This window comes from Bactrocera latifrons, unplaced genomic scaffold, assembly GCF_001853355.1.
Source record: "Bactrocera latifrons isolate USDA-ARS-PBARC rearing strain unplaced genomic scaffold, ASM185335v1 scaffold_98, whole genome shotgun sequence".
NCBI classification, from domain to species: Eukaryota; Metazoa; Arthropoda; class Insecta; order Diptera; family Tephritidae; genus Bactrocera; species Bactrocera latifrons.
In genome coordinates, this window is record NW_017537689.1 from 270904 (window position 1) to 292582 (window position 21679).

Consider the following 21679-nt stretch of genomic DNA (forward strand, 5'->3'; position numbering starts at 1 on the left):
CTTACTAATTTTTTTTATTTATTCCATACTCATATTAACCAAGTAAAAAATTTTTAAGCAAAATAATAAAAAATATTTAAAAATTAATTAAATGTTTCAAATTTGGTTTGGTGCAACTTCGGCTGCAAAAATAGAAGCAAAATAAATTTCCAATTACACAAATTTTTAAAAATTCATTTCACTTTTTTTTTTAAAGCTCGTCATATAAATCATGTTAATACATATTTTTTTAAGATCATCATACAAATCATGTTAATATCAATTTTCTTTGGCTCAAAAATGCCCGGACAAGCCATTGCTACTGCCTGTTCAACATGCCATAGCACATACTGTCGCACTCACACTCATTGGAGCTGGCCAAATGCAAAATGCAATGATGTTTGTACATTTCTTTTGAAATTTCACTTCAAAATTGTTGCTGCATTTATTCTTCATTAATTTTTTTTGTTCGCATTTATGCATATGGGCGTACACTATTTATACATACAAGAATATATGTGCTTAAAAGCTATAATCCATATACATGTTTCTTTTTTATATTCTTAATATAGTATGCTTAGCTATGTTTTAGTTATTTTTTTAATTACACTAATAATGTATAAACTAAATTTGTTAATATATAATATGTTCTCGACAACTTTACCTTTAAGGTTCTTACAGTTCTTCTCTCCATTTTCTAATGTTTAATTCTTAGCTTTAGCTTATTATTTAAATGCCACTAGTTAGTTGAGAAGAATTGCTAATAGTAAGAATATGCTTTTTACAGATTTACTTGCTTTTATTGCATTTTGCTTCTTTTTTTTCTCCTCTTTGCTTACACACTTATGTTACGTACCGAAATTTATAATATAATAGTTAAAGATGGCGTGTGTGTTTAGTTGAATTTGGATTGTGATTACTTTTTAGTAGTTTTTCGTTTTTTTTTTTTAATTTAATTTAATTTAAATTTTTTCGAACAGCATAACACATATACACAATTTAGATACATATATCAGTTCTTAGCACATTCGCACGACTTCCTTTCCATTTACTCAAAATTAGAGTAGTTTTAAAATTTTTTTTTAATATTGTATAATAAATCGAGTTCATTTTTGGGTTGTTGGAAAAGGAGTTTGCACACAAATGTATGAATAAAAGGATTTTGCGTAGATTTTGGGCTTGTGAGCAGAACGCGAGATTTGACAAAACAAGCTGTGGTTGCACCTAAACCATAAAAAACTTCAAAATTAAAAAAAAAATTTGTTTTTTAAAACACAAAGTTTAATTTTTGAAAAAGAAATTTTAGAACCTTATGTTACAATGCTTTCAGCAACTTACATTGCTTTAGGTTTAATAATAATGTTTTTTAGAATTCTGCCCACAATCACTTTTTCTAACAGCATTTTACGCCTTGCAATTCAACAGCATTTCACAACAACAAAATATCATATTAATTAAAAATATAAATACGAAAATTTTTAGTTAAAAGGTGACTGCTCACAGAACATGCTAAAATATTTACAAATTTAGCCACACAATCCAGCCACAACTATAACGCTTATGGACCGCGGGCCAAATGAAGCAAGTTTAAGTTGAAAAAAACTGGAAATTGTTTGCTTTTAATGTATGTACATATTTATGTACAAAGAAAGTGTGCAATCCCCATTTTCTTCATTAATTTAAACATCAATATGATGTAACTAAGGTGAATGCAAACTTCTTTAAAATTTACTCAAAATTCTCGTGGCGCCGTCCAGCTTTTTTATATTTCCCAGTTTTTAATATATGTGTTTTTGTTTCTTATTTTTAATGCGCACTTTCTCGTTCGCAAATATATACTTATTAGGGCTTTTCAACCATATGGTGGACTGTATACTAAATGGCCGGCAAATAACTATGTGGAAGGCAATCATGCCATTGCAAAATGGCGTTTACCCTCACTGGGATGGACTAAGGGAGTTTTTTTATTTCGTTACAGTTGTTGTTGTCGTCAATATTTATATATGCTGAGCAAATCGCATGCGGTAATTTATAATGAAAAGTTAAATTACACTTTGCAACAAAACACAAGTTTTTTCAAAACAGTGTTCACCATAAGATTATGCTCATTTGATGTGGTGATTGCATGAGTGTGTGCTGTTATAATAATTTTTATAATAAGAAAAAATTATGATTGTAAAACTATAAAAAAATATGGAAAATTTGGAATTTTAAGTTTTCCAATTTTAATTCTTAAAATTTTCAAAATTATGTTCAAATTTAAAAAAATGTAATTATGATTCTCAAAATATAAAAAGTTTTGTAAAAAATTGTGAATTTTAAGTTTTTCAATTTTTATTTTTCTAAATTGTCATAATTATGTTCACATTAAAAAAAAAAGTTAAATTGTAATTTTAAATTTAATTATGATTCTATAAAAATTAGGAAAAAAGTGAATTTTGAGTATTCAATATTTATTTTTAAACATTAAAAAAAAACGTTAATTCTGAATTAAAAAAAAATTGTAAAAATTTTATGTTTGAAAAAATTTAAGAACATCGATTTTATCAATTTTTATTTTTTATAACTCAGAAAATAGGATTAATTTTTTAAGAAATGGAAAATTTGTGATCATTGAATTTTTTACGAACTTTAAAAACCATATAAATTTAAAATTTTTAAAGAATGCATACATTTCGCTGTATTTCGGGTATTAGAAGCGCAGAGCATGTTTCAGAATTTTTAAATTTTATATTTTTAATTAATTTGTATCTTTTTTTATGTATTGCAGAATCAATGTGAATTGTACCCACACAGTTCAACCTCTTAAAATTTTGTTTATAATTTTTCATACTCAACTTGCTTTAAAATGAGAACAAATTCATAAAATTTCTTTAAATTCAAAAAGTTTTGCTTAAACAAACTTCAAACTTTCAAAACTTCGACTTGAAATATATACGCGTTCTTCGGATATATATTTATTGGGTAATTGTTAATGAAATTAAATTTTGACTCAAAAACGACTATTATTTTGGAAAGCTATCATTTTGTCAAAAATAAAAGTTTTTACTGGTTCTTCAATCATTCATCTTTAACAATAATACATTTTCTTGGATTTTAGATTTTCTATAATTTTATACATGAAAACCTAGCTCACCGCCAGACCATTTTTTCAGCGATACCTCTCATCAACTACGTGAACAAGACAATCCAAAATTTTTAAAAATGAATTGCTAATTATTAAAATACTTGAAATTCTGTAATTTTTTATCAACGTATTAAATCAAAACCGTCTTCAAAAACAAAAAAAAAAAGGTGCGCTTTTTTTGACTGCAAGTGAATATAATTCCTTAATAGAATCATTAACTAAAATATTGCAAAATTGTAACGAATTTTTGTTTCAAATGAACTCAAGCTCAAGTAAATAAAACTAAATAAGTTTTGTCGGCATGCAATTTGGTAAAACATAACTCTCAGTTTGCTCTACAAACACTTTTACAGCTTTTCCGAATTTCCATAAAGTTTTGCAAGCATTCAACGTTACTTCATACGATATAATAAGTAATTACACCCTTATGGGCTTGGCCACAAGCAGCACTTTTCAGCGGCCACCACATCAAAGCAGTATAATCTCATGCCCACAACTGTTTGGCATTGTTTTTGTTGTTGTCACAGCAGCTACATTATATTAGTCTCTGCAATTTGTAATTACAACAATTAATTAAATCATATTTAATGTTATGGTTACGTGTGTGGTTTTCAATAAATATTTTTAAAAGCGGTTTAACAATTCATACATATTTAAAACTTTGACAATTAAACATTGAGAGAGAATTTATTTCACAAATTCCTTTTCAATGGCTGAACTTATAACAGCATTTACAACTATTATCATAAAGTATATGTATGTATGTATGTATGTATATTATRGTGTGCTTTATTTCGCAAGTTGACTTACATTTTTTGTCAACGCCCACTAATGTTACAGTTTTTGTCCTCAAAGGAGGCTCCAACATAAAGAAGCTCTTTATTTTCAATTTGAATCGTCCAAAAATCTTTTTTCTTATTCTATACATTTTGCAATGAATTTCTTGTGCTTTTGCAATACAATTTTTATCTCCAAAACAAAAAACCAACAACCTTAATAATGACATTCTGATAAACTCTACAAAACTCTCTCTCTCTCTCTATTCTTTCTGCTCTCCCTACTACTCTGATATACTCTACAAAACAGATTTTCATAATATTTTCCTAAAATAATCCTTTTAAATATTATATTAAGATTAGTATCAAATATATTGCATTCATGTAGTACACCATGTCGTATGAGCAACGCAGAAAGTATACCTAGCATATACATATATGAGCATTCATATCTCAGTACATTTGATGTATAACTGTCTGTAACTTTTAAATGAGGGATTTTATGAAAAAATTCATTGAGAACTTTTTTGTAGAGCGGGAAATTTTGTATTCGAAAATTACCTTTTTAAAGATGAGGATTTAGTAGCTTAATGCAAAATATCAAAAATCGCATGCTGTATACAAAAGAAAGAAAGTAGCTACGCTTTAAATTAAAAAAAAAAGAGCTTGTTTACATGCCAACCATTTTTAGAGGCAAAACTGGACCAAGCAAGCGTTCGAACAAAAAAAAAAAAAAAACACTTGGAAAATAATGGACACCCTAATGTATATATCATTGGTAGTAATCATAGGAGGTGTATCTTAGGTTGTATACATATTTACATTTGGCGATACGGAACTGTGTTTGCGTATAGTTGCGTTTGGTAGCAGTGTATATATATGTGTGTATGTGTGTGTTTATGTGTAGAGAAATATAATATAATACATTTGTATAAATGACTCGGTATTAAAATCGGTTCGGGTTTTGGTAAAACGAAAAAGTATAAAGAAAATAACTATAGTGTGCTATATTATTACTAAATATTAGCTTGTTGGCTGGCAATATAGCCTAGACAGGGTCGCGTCCAACCAATGTTCATTTTAAAAGAAAGTGGAGAACTTGCGCCTGTTGGGCGTATTCGCCGCCATAACTGGCACTGATGCGTACGCCGAGGGTTCGGCGGCGCTGGCCACAACGCTTGCGCCCTTTTTGCGCGCATACGCTGCAGCCGTTGCCGAGATGGTCACCGAGGCGGGTGGCACGACAACCGGCACAACCACGGGTTATACGGAAATCTCGTAATTCATATCGTAGACGCTCGCGCGCTCCGGTGTCGGTGTGGTGGTGCGTGCGCCGCCCACCAAATGCTGTGCACCCGGTCCGCCAACGGCTGATGCCGGCATATTGCCGACGCCGCGACCCTGTTGCTGCTGCTGTTGCTGCTCGAGTGTTTGCATTTCCATCGAATCGGTCATTTCGAGTGCGCGCACAAATGACATGGGGCGCGTGGGTGTTTGTTTTCGCTTCACTTGCGGCGATGGCTGTGTTTGCAATTGTGTGACGATGCCGGCGCCACCGCCAACACCGACGCCCACACCCGGCCCACTGGGATTGGGTGGAAAGACGGCTACGCCGCCTCGCAATTGCGGCTGATAACCGCCGACGGTCGAATTCGTTAGCGCCTGTGATGTGTGCACGTAGTTATTTGGCTGTGAAGCGACGGGATTGCCGACACCGTAACGCATCATATAGGTTGGCGCGTTGGTCGAGGACGATGTCGCTGGCATGGTTGTGGGGCTGGTTGGATTAGAGCGATATTGCTGTTGCTGTTGTTGTTGCGTAGCTGGCATATATTCGCCTGGTTGATGCATGCGCGAATGCGTCATGATCAATGGATGCGACTGCCCGCTGCCGCCGACTGTGATGTACTGTGCGTGATGTATGCTATTGCCCATTGTGCCGCCAGCACTGCTGCCGATGCCCATGGAAGAGGGTGGCATGCCACCACCACCGCCGCCGCTAGCGCTGCCACTACTGCTACTGAAACCGGGCGATGTGTCCTTCCACATGTACACGCCGCGCTGTGGACTTCCGGCCAATTCGCGTATATTGTCCACAGTGTTGTTGGAGCGCGCATATGAAAGCTCATTCGCGCCTTGGCGTACCAGTTCACCTTCGGAGAGGAATCGGCGCTGTGGGCTTCCGCCGTAGGTCTGCGATGCCAACACTTGTTGTTGGTGATGTGTTAGCGGGACTGTCAATATGTCATAAGGGAGGAAAAAATAAAACAGAATATGTTAGTAATAAGTTAAATATGCAGCAAAGATCCCTAAAAAGCTACTTAGGAATTTTCGGGGAAAAAGGAGTGAGAAGAATGTCAAAATGAAGTTATTATTAAAATATTTCGTATTCAAATATATCAAAATATAAATTTCTGTTTGAAAAAAATGATGAACTTCCACATCGGGACCCATACGTGAGCGAAATTTCCACACTAAAACCTAAAAGCCCCTAACAGTCGAAACTCTTGGACTGAACCTCTGGACTAATCCTGATCTAAGGAAGGGCCGCCCAGGTAATGTTAATCGTTTTTTGGGTTTCCAGGGTATATTCTACATCAAATACCTCGAAAAGTGTAAAGCAGTTGCAGGGCGCTACTTAGCCGGATTCGACGCCAAGTTTGCTGTTGTTGTTGCAGTAATGATTAACTTCGGTGGTAAGACTCGGTTTGGTTATCATCGAAGTCATCTAACGGTAGGCCCAGAAACGCGCTGTTTCGACGGGTCGAATCATAGGTAGAGGGTAGATAGACGAGTTTAATTTGCAGGTCATACAAAGAGGGTGTTAAGAGTTAGGCGGAACTCATTGGGTACATATTTGGTATGTCAACGTCGATTCTGGATAAGTAAGAGTTTAACCTGGTACAGTATACAGAACGAAGTTGTGCCTTTTGAAGTCTGGTCGTCGTACTGTTCCATGTCATCGACCTAATCAATGTAAGACCTCTTGATGTTCCGAGGAGATGACTCCACTTCAATCAGACAACTGCAGGGATGGTGTCTGTGCTTTATAAACAATTTATCATATAAAAAAGAAGCTTTTATTAATCTTTTTAGGATTCAAGAAAGATCTGGAGGCTGCAATCCACAGTTCTTGCCCCTCAGTTCTTGAATGGAATTCAAGAAAGGAATTTCACAATTTCTAAGATCTACTGAAAAGCTTGAAGAAGTCAGCATTAGGAAAGATGCTAGGCTAAACATGGCTTTTGAGTTGGAAAATAGATATCGTTGGAATATTTTTTACTATTTATGTACATATGTTTATCAAAATTTTCTTACAACTAAAACCTCTCACTCCTTTTTCCATGTAGAACCAAAAACCAACGAATTCTACAAAGGTAAACACGCCATACATACGGTTTCAACATTGTCTTAAGGACTTGTTAACTATCTATTTATAATGTCTTGTATCTTCATTTCGTCTTTTCCGATTTTTGGTTGATGTCGATTTCGATTTGGATGTTTTAGTCTTAAAGCCGCTGGCCAAGGCTAGCAATTTCTTACGCTTCTTCTTACCATCGTGCAGCGATCGCTTGCGACCACTTTGTTTCTCACCTTGTTGTTGTTGTTGCTGCTGCTGTTGTTGATGCTGTTGCATCATGGCACGTTGTTGTTGTTGCAACAGCATTTGCTGTTGCTGCTGAATCGTTGGCGGTTGTGGATGCTGCGGCGGTAAGCCGGTCGTATACTCGTAATAGGTCTGTGACGGCTGCTGTTGTTGTTGCTGCTGCTGCTGTGTATTCAGACCAATGAAGTCGGGTCGTCTTGGTTGGGTGGGCGTGCCAGGATTGGATCTTTGCCGCAAAGTAGGCAGTCGAAGTGAATTAAAAAGAAAATTCGTTTATTAATTTCTTCGTTTCGTGTAAATTTGTGACGAACATACATCGTTCAAATAGCGATGATTTACAACAACAAGCATTAAAATTCACGGCAATTCAGGTTATGTAGATTGACAACAGTTAATTAGTTGAGAAAATCATAAATATGAATGCATGTACATATGTATTTGTACGAGTATGTTTGTATGTAAAAGATGAAGTTCGAGTGGAATTCGATAAAAAAAATAAATGTAAGAGTTAAGTTTTCGTTACGCAAAATGCACAACAAGCTCAGATAATTGCGATGGTTTAAAGATAAATACATGACGTATGCAGTTTTTAAGACACGCACATAACGGTTAAATACACATTAAAAGAATAGAGAAGTTGCTACAATCAATACAGTAACTGTAAATGTGCTGAAATTATTAATGTATGTACTAAGTTAGCGCCATGAAATCGCAGTAAATAACGGTATTTAATAAATTACTCATTGCATTAGTCATTCACAAGTCTAATTACAGCCATAATGCACATTGCAGGAGTGCCGACAAAAAAATTTTTACATTGCAAAGATTACACTACACTTGTTAGCAAACTAAATTTGTGAACATGAGCACTTCGGTTGCGACTTAAAAGGACGAACATTTACGATCTTATGTAGTACACCATGTCGTATGAGCAACGCAGAAAGTATACCCAAATGAGCATTCATATCTCAGTACATTTGATGTATAACTTTAACTGTCTAAAAATTTTAAATCTTAAATCTTATTTTTAAAGAATTTATAGCTAATTTGTTGGAGAAATGTATTCAATACTCGCTATAAGAACACACAGCTATGCTGTACAACTAACGGTTGTTTGAAACAACTAAGACTAAACATTGGGTCCTAATTGTAGAAGAAAAAACGTTATGAAGCTATGATATCTTTCACAAATTAAAAGGTTTTTATACAAGAATTTGCCTTTCATCGCTCAGTTTGTTTGGCAGCTAAATGGTATTGTGGTCCGATATCGGTTCCGTTCTTGGGAAGAAAAGGCCGTACTCAAAATTTCAGATCAATATCTCAGAAGGGTTTCGCTTTTCTTCCCAAGAAACTGTTCATTTGTCGGAACTGTCGGATTCGTGATGGCAATGGTTTAAATCTAAAGGCAAGTAGGATTGAAAAATTCAAATCACTCCACACTGATCGGATCGGTCGGGCACCGGACCCACAGCATGGCAGAGCTTTTAGATCGGCCTCGAACTCGACCAAGATGGAAAAGGTGTTCGTTCTACTCGACCAATTGAAACCAAAAAATTCTTGCAAAAAGCAGTATTTGGGGCACTGATCAACGCATTGTATTGATCTATGTGCTTTAAAAAAGCACTGTGAGGTTAAACCGACTTCAGCAGTTAGGCAGGGTACTCACGTAAATCATAATAATTTTATGTGTCCGGTCGTCTGTTCATGCGACAGAAATTTATAATTTTTATTAGTATTGCAAAAAAGTGAAGTCGGATCACTGCCACTCCCACCAAATTATATCGAAAACTATAAAAAGTGTTAAAAAGAACATATTTCAAATTTTGAGGCGAAGTATGACAGCCTAGCAAACTGGACCAAATGAAGACATAACCTCAAAAATATAAGATATAACGGTATTTTTCAAAATTATACAATAAAATTTTGTGAAAGAAAATTGTAGGTTTTTTTTCTGCCAGTTCGGAGAAATGACACTAGAAATAAAATATACCCAATGTATTAAATTAAAAGTTCAAAATTTGAATTACAATGGAGTCCTCTCAATAGAAAATCGACCGACAAAATAAACGAAACCGACGCTTACTTCCTATTTCGAATAGCTCGACTTCACAAAGCTTACAGCAAATTATACACATATTTGGTAATTATCTGTCGAAAGCGGTTGAAACCGATACCACTCTCTAGCCCCTTATACTATATAATAAATTTCCGTTAAGCACTTAAAATGATTCAATGATCAGTCTTGGCGAATCAGAATCAGCCTTTCGTGAAAAAGACTTAGCTACAACGGTTACCTGGAATTGGTTACCAAACGGCCGAAATTTTAAGTTTTATACTTTAAAATATAATTTTAAAAAATTTTCCATTTTTTGAAGAAATAAAATTATTTTTTATTTAAAGCATATTTGTAGAAAAGTTTATAAAAGTAAGGAGTAATGGAGAAATCCTGTTAAATGGTATATATATATTGTAATATGGTGGCGTAATGTTCTTGCTCTTTAGTTTTCTGCAATTTCATTTAGGGATTTATTAGATTTTGGATGAAAACAATTATGCTGTTAGGCGCCTGCGTGAGTAAGCAACGTAAGGTGCTGTGCAATACTGAACTCAGACCGTAAAGCAGCGAACAGGTGGCCACCAAGGGCAGCAGTAAAAGTTTGGTACGTAAGCCGTAACGGGACGTATCATCGAAATTGCACAACTCCCATATGCTAACGTTCGGTGCGAGAAACATATAGCGCAGATGCAACACCTGTCCCATAAACCAGGCGCAATACGCTTGCGAGTACTGCAGTATTTTCGATAGCGCTATGGTGAATAGTAACCCTACAAGCATGATGAAATTGATTTCAGACTCTTGTGGCCAGTTGCTCTTCGAAGTTACACGCCTGAAACGTGTTTCGCTTGTTATAGCTTTCAACGGCGGGCTGGCGATCGTATCCAGCAGCATAGTAGAGCTTTTCTTTGACAATAGCGCCGATTCCGTGGACATGCCCTCGTAGTAAGATTCGTCGTTAAAGGAGCGGGAGGAGTTTTTCGATATAGAATCAGTGCGTGACGATGTCTTGTAATGTACGCCCGCATTGCGTTCTGAATTTAGTATATCTGTGTCGTTGCTATCGCTTTCGTCTGGTGAAATCTTTGGCGTATGATTCTCATGCAACGTTATGCGTTTCGATATATTCTTCCAATGTTTAGTGGTACCATTTAGTAAAACAGGCGTCATGGGGGTTAAGGTGTCCGAGCTCTTCGAATTGTTAATAACATTGCCATTTCGAGTGATTGTTTCGGCGTTGCCATTTTTGTAAAATCTAAAGCCATTTTGACTTATTAAACTATTCCTTATATCGTTGAGATCCGCTTGTGCTTTGCGATTATCACGATTATCGCTCAGATTACGCGGTTTTAGTCGATCGCTGAAGCCTTGCGCATAACCGTTATGCGCTTCGCTGGTTTGCTGATTTCTTTCGTTGTGATGCAGTTTGGTGCCGCCAAATTTCATTTGCAAATTTAGACTTTCCGAAGTGTAAGGTTTATGTTGCGTTTGCATGTCAATTTCTTCGCAGGTTTTAAGCGTTCCTTCGTCGTAGACGTCAGCATTGATGTTATGTTGGTAAGGCTCACTTAGACGCTGCATAATACACAGATATGCAAGCTTGAAATTTACTTGAATCTATCAACTTGTGTTAGAAACTTTTCGTTAATTTTTTCATTTATATCAAAATTTATGAAATATATACAAAAGGGAAGTGCGTTGAATTGAAAAAAATATATAATCAGCAGCAAAACAAAGTGGAAGTTTACAGGCAAAAAGCGACCTACTAAAGTTGAAAGTATTTAGACACTTGCATTCTTCAGAAATGGATTCGTTAATAGCCGTATATGCCGTGGTAGTATTCACGGAAATGTAGTAAGTCTTCATACTTCTTACTACTCCTTACAATAGTTGTTCGAAAATTAGTTAAACCTATCAAAGTTGTAGGTGAGAAACGATAATCGTTTCCTAATATTATAGAGAGGAAGATTTCCAAATCCTCCATACACAAAAATAATTTGTTTTTGTTTCAGAAATTGTTCCCGAAGCGATTAGTTGTTATCTGTTAAGCTGAAGCAATCAAATCCAACAGATCATCGCTCTCAGAGGAATCATACAAGTTTCAACAGACCCGTTGGCTTTTCCAGTGAGTCAAAGTAAGCTGTGGTAAGGTAATAAACAATAACTACTTAAATATTTTGATACAGAGGTGGAAAGTTCGTATCGTTTCTTTGAGAAGACGCCACCAAAATTGAACCTTTAGGTTTTGTAGTTGGATCTGACTTTCAAGCACAATTATAGCATAGAGTGGAGTATGTTTGAAAATGTGGAAAGACGTAGAAGTATCTTGGCAGACTTATTGCATTTACTTATATTTGGGAAAGCGCATCTAACCTCGATCCTATGACCAAAAAATGGGTACAGTCGATTTCCAAAAGCTGTTCTTCTAAAAATTTGTATCGGTAAAATCATTTGCCATAGATAGGAAGAGGCAGTAATGTCTTGATACCAGGTTCAAACTATAAGGTTGCCTATTATGGTTGGTTCCAAGCCTATGGAGCTTGTGGCGAGTCACAACCGATATACCTCACCTAGTCCTTGATGGAAACCACAACTAGAAAGAGAAGAGTTGATAAAAGCCGATCGCTGCTGGGCGATTGATTCTCTCAGACAGTCCAAGTACAGGCCCGAATTAAGATTTCAGCTGTAGGGGAGCAGCTCCTAGGTGATAGTTTACAAACAAATTATCAGAGAAATTCCTTAGTACGAAATGTTATATTTTAAATGCTATATAGTGTAACCCGACCACACTTATACAACGAAAGCTTCATATTACTAAACCCACCGCTTGGAAAAATAGTGGTATCCCAACCAAGTTTTAAACCGACTCTGAACAACTGATGCACTTCATATGAAGCTATTATTAATGTCAGGATTGGTATCGCAGATAACCGGTCTTAAGTTTAGAATTTCGCTCTCACCGAGCGATCCATATATTCAGCGCGCAATAACAAAAGCGGCTGAATTTAAAGAGAATACTTTTGAAAAAACCTTTTATTAAATTTCGATAAACAATGGGTGATCCGTGTAGAGTTACTTTTGTGTGAGTTGTGTCAGCTGTTCTATTCGTTCAGTATTGTTTGACATTTCATCATGGAAAGACATCCTTTAACTTTATTACGAAAATTCGCGTTATATAAAGAACGTGTTTCGCGCGCTTCGCTCAACTTATGGTCAACATAATCGGCCTACTGAGCGTATAATTCGCAACACCATCTTGAGACCCAGCATTCATTGTTGGATAATATTCGACCAAATAGATTATGTCCAGCACGCAGGGAAGAAAATATAGCAGCCGTAGCTGAGAGTGTACACGAAGACCGTGGAGAATCGATTCGATGCCGTTCGCAGCAACTCAGACTATCGTATAGAACGACTTGGCGCACTTTACGTCGAGATCTTAAATTGAAAGCGTACAAAATACAGCTTACACAAGAACTGAAGACGTTCGACTTTCCGACTTGGATTCGCTATATGGCCTCTCGACAGGTTCCAAGATGATCCCCAACCTTTTCAAGCCAAACTTTGCACATTATGAGGCCCATTTCGAGCTCCAAGCGCACATAAATATCAGTGGCGACCGTTACCGCCATGATAACCGACTATTTGATGCCTGAAATTAAAGATCGTGATCTCGGCGACATTTTCATTCAACAAGACGGTGACAATTCCCACATATCGCATCAATCAATGGATTTATTGAGAGAACACTTTGGTGAGCAGATAATTTTACGTTTGGCCGGTCGATTGGCCACCAATATCGTGTGATATCATACCGTTAGACAAAAGATCATGCGTGTCATTCGTCAGTTTCCAGTAGAAATGCTCTAATGAGTCATCGAAAGTTGGACTCAACGGATGGACCATCTGAGAAGTAACCGCGGCCAACATTTGAAAGGGAATCTTAAAAAAATAAATGTTCTTTCGAATGTTAATAATCATTCCTGTGTTTTTTTTCTTTAAAAAAGTAGGGAACCTCGAAACGGATCACCCTTCACAAGCAAAAGTCTTCCGATTCTGATTGCTCTGCCAAAATACAAAACTCGTTAGAAAATCCACTAAAATCGAATATAAACCATTATATAATTTTATATAAGACGTATCCTTCTTATTATTTCCAATATGTGGGACAATTATTATTCTAATAGTGGGATTCTGTAACCAGTCTCTAGTCTATATTTGAGCCATTTTGTGGTAAAATCGCAATTTGTGACTAGTTACTATTCACTAAACAGTCTCTAGCTTTAGTCTCAAAATATTGCCTCAAATTTGAGACCTGGTAGTTAGCAAGTCACAAAACCAAAAAGAACTCTTGTCTGCCATTTTGAATATACTGAATAGAGATCACCATAAATATTAATCGATTGTCGTTTTTTTATATTTTGTAAGCAACTCAAACACGAAAATGTTAAAAATAAATAAATTTTACATAAATTTCGTTAGTATTATGAAACAAAGCCAACATATATTTTTATTTTTATTGATAATTATGTTTTTTGACTATGTTATAGAAAATTTAATATTTGTTATCGACATATTTATTTTCATTCAAGTATAAAAACATCTCTGAATAATGAAATGTAATAGAGTTTGTGACTATCACTTACAGAATAGCAAARTCGTCTCAAGTCTCAAAAATTGTCTCTGTCAAATATAGAGACTTGATACTGTATCACAGTACAGAATCGCACGGTAAATTAGTTTTTGTGATTTTACATAAGTGAAGAAATGGTATTGTTCGAATCAAATCTACACCACAATAGTGAAATGAAAGGTAATGCAGTGTAGGAGTGGAAGGATTAAATATGTGAAATAATTATTAGCGTTGCCATACCCGTGAATGCTTTCAGATCATGACGAATACGAAAGATATAGACGTTAGACGGTGGAAATAGTGTTAAAAAAAACTGAAGAGAGTGAGCATTTTTCTGTTGAATGAGTCCAAACGTTTTTTTTTTTTTAGCAAAACAATGGTAATGTGTAAAGCGCAAACATAAAATGACTGAACGAAATTATTATAGTTTTTGGTTTTTGATGGCATACTATAAAACTCAACCATATATTAGATGAAAGAAAAAAGTATATAACAATTCGTTGCATAAAGAAAACGAAACTTAACAAACGAAAAACTCACCTCCAATGAATATAGCAACAGAGTAGTAGTAGTGGTAGTGGTGGTAGAAGATTTGGACGGAAACTGTACGACGGAAACAAACGAACGAACGAGCGACTTTGACTTTTTGCTTGCTAAACAACGTAAAGCTTAAACTAAGCTTCGCTGAGCAGAAATTGAAGTTGAGGCTGAAGCTGAGCTTGGACTTGAGTTACGGTTGGAGCTTGTGGTGGTGAATGCGTGTACGTGTGTGTGAGTGCACAAGCGCGGTCACAAGTCGTGGCTCGTTAGGATGGAGGTGGTGGTGGTTGGTTGATTGGTTGGTGATCGTGATGGTCGTGGCGGTTATTGTTGTATTGATAGTAGTAGTTGTAGTTGTTGTATATGGTAGGATTAGTTGGTTTTGGAAAAAGTTCATACATATACACACAGATGTCAGAAGTCGATTTAAAACATTTGGTTGTCGTTTATTTTTAATAAAAATATTGAACTAAAATTTAATTCACTTCTAACTCTAAACACATTTTTTGTCTGTAGCAGTTTACATTAAGCTTAGCAGTTCAAATTCTGATCTATTTTTGAGTATTGACTAGCGAAAAAAAGGATTAAAAGAAGAGAAAATAGATGTAGTAAGAAATAAAAAAAAAACAACAACACATACATATATAAAAATAATTTCTTGAAAAGCTCAGGCACATATTCGGCGAAAATAATGGTTGCTTGAAATACATTTCTTAGGTTTTCTTCATAACTAGTGTATATATACTTTGTTTAGAATTCGTGTAAGATTTTTGTTCCAAACCGAAAGATTTATATTTTTGTTGAATATTTGTTGGCCTTTTTGCTTACTAATACCATGTGTTAATGCATAAATATTATTTACAAAGCAACTAAATGCTTGCGTTAAGCTGCATAAAGCATTCTTTTCTACTTTATGTACAAGTCACAGTCTTTACTTTTTTCTTTTTGTTCTTTTATAATTTTTTCAGAATCTTAGTTTCGCTTTGAAGCTGGCGCCTACTACACTCATGAGCAGCAGAACGCATTTTAATATATTTTTTTTTAATGTCAACTCATCAAAAATCGTTCCTTAGTAAAATGACTTTAGACTGAAATCTACTAAATGATTGTATAAAACGGGAAGTTGCATTTATTTCAAAAGAAAAAGTTGATACTTTTTTTTCATAAATATCAAAATACTGGAGGAATTGAAGTTATTCTTTATCAGTTGAGCACTGATTACGGTGTTTTTAAGCTGATTTGTTACAACTAACTTTTTCTTAGTAATTTTAACCGTATAACTTTAAACCTTTATAGGTTATATAGGGAGATTATAGGCTATTTACTGCAGAATTCGGCATTATTTTACACATTTCAGCGTCAATCTTCTTTAGTCATATCCAATATGTTGGATATTGATTTCTAAATTGAATGGAGATGTACTAAAAAAATCGGTTTAGGAATGAATTTTAAGTTGAATTTTTCCTTTAACCTTGCTTACATTTCCCATATGTATGTGTATCCCTCAATTTATGTAGGTACGGAACTTAATAAATTAAAACTAGGAAAAGTGTTCACAAATAAAAGCACGCTTAGAGAGAATACGTTCCACCAAAATGTACGAATATATTCCTTACAAGCCTTTCTTTTAAACATGTAGTTTTCAATGAGGCAATACTTTTTTTCGGAGTTGGTCTTTTTGACAGAAATTCCTCGATCTTTCAATAGGGACGCTACAAAAATAGATCGATAGGGAAGGCAAACGACGCTGTATTTTTCCGTTCTTTTGACATTTCTCTTCAGTAAGGTTTGCAATTTCATTATGGAAAGTTATACGATTAAACAACGAGTTGAAATTATTAAAATTTGGTACCGGAGTCAGTGGCCTCAACTTTAAGAGCGCTACGTCCAATTTATGGCCTGCATAATCGACCTGTATAGTGGAAAAATTTGAATCCACAGACATATTACAAAATGTTTCCACGTCAGTGAGACAAAAAAGTGCCTGTTATAACGAGAACACTGCTGCCTCTAGCACATCAATTGAAGAAGAACCAAATTAGTCTCTGTGACGTCGTTGTGGTAAATTTGACGCTAGAACTAAAGGCACTTGACCACTAGAACCGACGTATGTTCATGAATTGGGCTGAGCAACAACTTGAAAATGATCCGTATTTTTATCGTAAACCCATCTTCAGTGATGAGGCTCATTTCTGGCTGAATGGCTTCGTCAATAAACAAAATACGTATTATTGGTCAGGCAGCAATCCACACAAACTCCATGAGTCGCCGTTGCATTCCGAAAAAAATACAGTTTGGTACGGTTTATAGACCGGCGCCGTCATTGGGCCGTACTTCTTCCGCGATGATGAAGACCGGCACATAACTGGGAAAGGGAATTGCTACCGCTCAATGATAACCGAATATTTCTGATCCGAATTAGATGATATGGACTTGAATAATATGTGGTTCCAACAGGACGGTGCCACATTCCACACAGCGAATGTCATAATCGATTCATTTAAAACCAAGTTTGGTGAACATTTTATCTCACGAAATGACCCAGTTAATTGGCCGCCACGGTCGTGCGATTTGACGCGATAGTTGAAAACTGGGTTCAGCGCCTGGACTTCTGCAAGGGGGGCCATGCAAAAGAAATCGAATTCCATACATAATGGCATTGAATATACTTTCACAGGAACAACGCCATGCCTGTAAATTTATTACCAAAATAATGATACGGTTTGGGTGACACTGCGTCTAATATTCGGTCCACCATAGATCAGTTTCGTAGCACCCCCACTAAGGGTATAATACGCATCCACAAACGTCGACAATTTCAGCTGTGTCCATCTACTTTATGGAAGGTTTTGCCGAGGGATTTCGGTCCCTGACACCAATTTTCACAAGAAAATTTTGTTCTGTGATGAAGCTCACTTGTGGTTGAATGGGTACGTTAATAAACAAAATTGTCGTATTTGGAGTGAGGAAAATCGACAAGCTATTATTGATACGTTGTTATGTCCTCAGAAAGTCACTGTCTTGCGTGGTCTATGGGCAGAGGAAATCAGTGCTGTATATTTCTTCAAAAATGAAGCCACTGGATATTAGTCAATGGGGAACGCCATAAGGCCATGAATAATGACTTATAGTGCCTGAATTGTAGGATGTTGATGAGGACGATTGTTGGTTTCAACAAGTCGGCGCTACCTGCCAAAAATCCATCGAAACTACCAATTTATTAAAGGAAACTTTTGTTGAGCGCATTATCTCGCGTCGTAGACTTGTGGCATGGTCGCGATGATCTTTGAATCATTTGTTATGTTTTCATGTATGATTAATATAGCCATTGGTTTATTATTTTTCGATTGATATTTGGAAGTCAAAATATTCTATTCTGATCTCCGAATATGTGGATTTCTCTGTCATGTCAAACTATAGAAGGTAAAATACGTCTCCCTCATATCTGATTTAAACTCATTAGTGTGTTACCTTCACTAGATTAGTAAAATGTGAGCAAATCTATTAAACAAAAATCATACGTTCTCTATAAGATTACAACTATAATAAAACTACAAAAAATAATTAAGCTAGTGTCCATGATATTTTATTTCCATAAACAGTTCAAACCCTTTACTCCGTTGATTATCAGGCATAAAAAGAATTAATTTTTCTTAGTTTTAATTTCGTTTTTCATTTGAAATAAATGCAAATTCTGAAAATGTGTGTGACGAAAAAAGTGCGCTGGCAACTGAAACACTCATTCTTCTTAACAATTTTTATTTTTTGTGTTTGTTTCTTTGTTATTTACCGATTTTGCATTTCACATTGGCATAAATTAAGAGTTGCTAATTCCAGCTATGTCCATCTTCAATGCAAAAAAAGTATACAAAAATAAATAAAATTATATGCACAAAATAGAAGCGTAGATTAGAGAAACATTTTAATACAAAATTTTGAATCATGGAAGTAAAAGCAGAGAAGTTAAACATATTCTAAAGGCTGGGTATTGTAATTTTGTGGTTATTTATTTAATTTTCAATTCATTGGCTCACACAAAAAACGAACTTTTGAGGTTAAATATATAGTAAGCAGTTTCGGGTAGGAAGTCACAGAGAGTAGATATTTAGATACATTTTAAACACTTTTCGTATACATATACATACATATGTATAGATTAAGAGGTAATAATAACTATAACAGATCATAATAAACGTAATTATAGCGCATAAAAGTAGAGCGCGTCGAAGCTGCTTGAAAATGCTTGCCTTGCAATTGTCCGAGTGGTTTTTGGCTGATTTTTGCTTTTGCAAACGCACTAACGCACTCGTACTCGCACACATGCGCTAACAGCGTAACTATTGACAAAAACAATGGAAACACTCACCTTCTGACGGGACTTGCCATCACCAGTGGTGTTGCCACACCCAACGGTTTTATTCGTTGCTGCATTGTGGGCGTTGCAGTTGTCCCACTGCGTTGTTGTTGCTGTGCGCCCTGATTGCTCGGATGAGCAGGATGATCGGGCGACAATGGATCGGCGGGATTATAGCCGCGTTGTGGCTCCAAACCGCTAAACAAATAAATTAATAATTATATTAATTAATAGGAGATAATTAATTTAAGGTATAAAAATACTCATAAATATGTGGCAACTCACCGCTGACGCGCTAGTGGACTGTGTCGCGGATGATACATGCGCATATGACGTGGTGAATCGCCACCACCACCACCACCAGCGCCTACGACGCCGCCGCCACTTCCACCAGCGTTAGGCATCATGCCCGCACCGGTCGCTATGCCACCGTTATTCATATTGCTCACGCCTGCCTCCACTTGGGGCAAGTAGAAATTTGTCGAATTGTGTCGTTGCAGTGGCGGTGTGGGCTCACAATCTTGACTCTGCGATGCCTGCGGCTCCATATCGGTGTCTGAACATTCACGTCCAGGCGACAGCTAAACGGCGAGGGGGAAGGAGCGCAGAAAGGCGCGGTGTTAGCTAATAATTGAAATCGCAAGTAAAATACAATGCACAAAAGCTAAATACTAATTTTAATTGAAATTGCATGAAAACCAAGGAAACACAAAAAAAATCATTATGAAAGCGGCTGTTCGAGATGAAATAATTAACATAAAATATGTATGTATGTAGATATGTAAATTATGGTAACGAGTTTAATGAATTCAATTAACGTTTTCATGTATGGTTTGTGAAATTGTATGAAACTGTTGTTGTTGGTATGCCAAGGTGCGGCAAACGGATGAGCGAATTTGGGGGTTTGATTAACACTTGCGCGGATTGGATTAATTTGATTAACACAAGGGTAAACATAATCTGTTTAATATATTGTAATGGCATTTCTTTGATTTTGCGAATTTTATAGAAATCACTTGAGCTTTCCCAATAAAAGCGGGTTGGCATTTTCGGACTGAACCACAACCAGTTCTGTAAGGTGAAAGGGATTCACTTGCGTGACTAAGAACGGGGACTTTCCTGATAAATTTTAAAATAATTTACAAAAACTTTTGTTTTTTTTACAACAACAAATTGTTTCTAAGTGAACTACGCTCAGCACTCTTTCTTAGAAGATTTGAGATTTAAAGAGTACCACGAGAAAACAATAATAAAAATAACAGTTATTTGAACCTTTTAAAGCAAATGTTGTTTGAATCCAGCAGTTTGGCTTCATCTCACCTTCTATTGTGGCGTTGAGACTTGAAGGTTCTTTTAGCTTCAAGCCGTATTTAAATGATTGAAGGATTTTGTTAGAAGTTTCTCATGTTAAAATGTGACTATTTGAAATTGGGACTATGAGGTGACCACTATTTTTGAACAATCTATAATTTTACATTTTTTCATCTTTGATTTGAACTCTTGAGCTTGAGGTATCGAAAGATAGTCATGACAAGAACCACCAAAGCTACAATACACCTCACAAACGAAAAAGTTTTAATTTAAAAACTTGATTTTAATCGTTCAGTTTGTTTAGGAACTATATGCTATAGTAGTCCGATCCAACGATTTTTTCGAAAATTGTATTGCTGCCTTAAAAAATAACCCATGTGAAATTTCATGAAGATACATATCTCTTCAAATAAAAAAGTTGTTCATACAATGACATGATTTTAATCGTTCTATTGATAGCTATATGCCATAAAGGTCCGATATCGGCGGTTCCGACAAATGAGCAACTTCTAGAAGAAAAATAGACGTATGCAAAATTTCAGACCGATATCTCAAACTACTTCGGGTGTACACAGAAGTACAGACGGCCATGGCTAAATCAACTCAAGCTGATAATTTATATATTTATTTTATAGCATCTCCTGCTGGGTGTTCAAACTTCTGTTCAGGATATGAAAGAGCGACATTTTTCTAACGTTACGTTAGCATCATGGAAATTGACCAAATTAGAGTATTCTGCACACTCAAGGCAGACCTGCCAATATTTCTAAACAAATTGATTCTAGAAAGCTTAGAATTCATAAAATCCAGAAAACGCATTTCCTAATTTTAACATTATATAATATAATGAATGTATTTATGTATGTAAGTAGTTATACAACAATAATTTTAGTTAAAACGGAACACAATGGTTGTACAAAAATATGATAGTGAAAACGGTATTTGTTAAAAATCCTAAATAACTATAATTTTCAAAACATTGTATAAAGAAATAAGTTACAATGCTTCAACTATTTATATTAATGAAAACTGTAGTACGAATCGTATACGAGTAAAAAATCGCTCAAATTACCAACAAACGAATTAAGTAGAATATATTGTAGAGTTTGCAAAACGCATTGGAAATCTTAATAAAGGAACGAATGACATGAAGAGTACGTATTTTTTTTTATTAAAGAGAAAACTTTTCAAAAAAGTTATCGCACGAACAAATACAAGTATATATGTATATGAACAATAATAATATGGTTTTTCGCAAAAAAATATTGAAAAAAATGAATTAATAGATAGATTTTT

General features: G+C 35.4%; 2 protein-coding genes across 2 annotated transcripts in view; both read right to left on the reverse strand.

The window, feature by feature from the left end:
• Window positions 1-5145: 5145 nt before the first annotated feature.
• On the reverse strand, window positions 5146-7549 carry LOC108977935 (neurogenic protein mastermind-like). The gene is made up of 2 exons (XM_018947926.1): window positions 7426-7549; window positions 5146-6116 (listed from the first exon to the last, which is right to left on the reverse strand). Exons 1-2 carry the CDS (start codon window positions 7547-7549, stop codon window positions 5146-5148), a joined length of 1095 nt encoding a protein of 364 aa, XP_018803471.1.
• An 84-nt stretch (window positions 7550-7633) lies between these two features.
• LOC108977957 (palmitoyltransferase ZDHHC5-like) overlaps window positions 7634-21679 on the reverse strand; it is a gene marked incomplete at its 3' end in the record, with an annotated part of 92855 nt that continues 78809 nt past the window's right edge. The window contains 3 exon segments of the mRNA XM_018947961.1: window positions 7634-7715; window positions 19085-19270; window positions 19358-19653. Of these exon segments, the coding sequence (XP_018803506.1) occupies window positions 7634-7715; window positions 19085-19270; window positions 19358-19653 (564 nt within the window).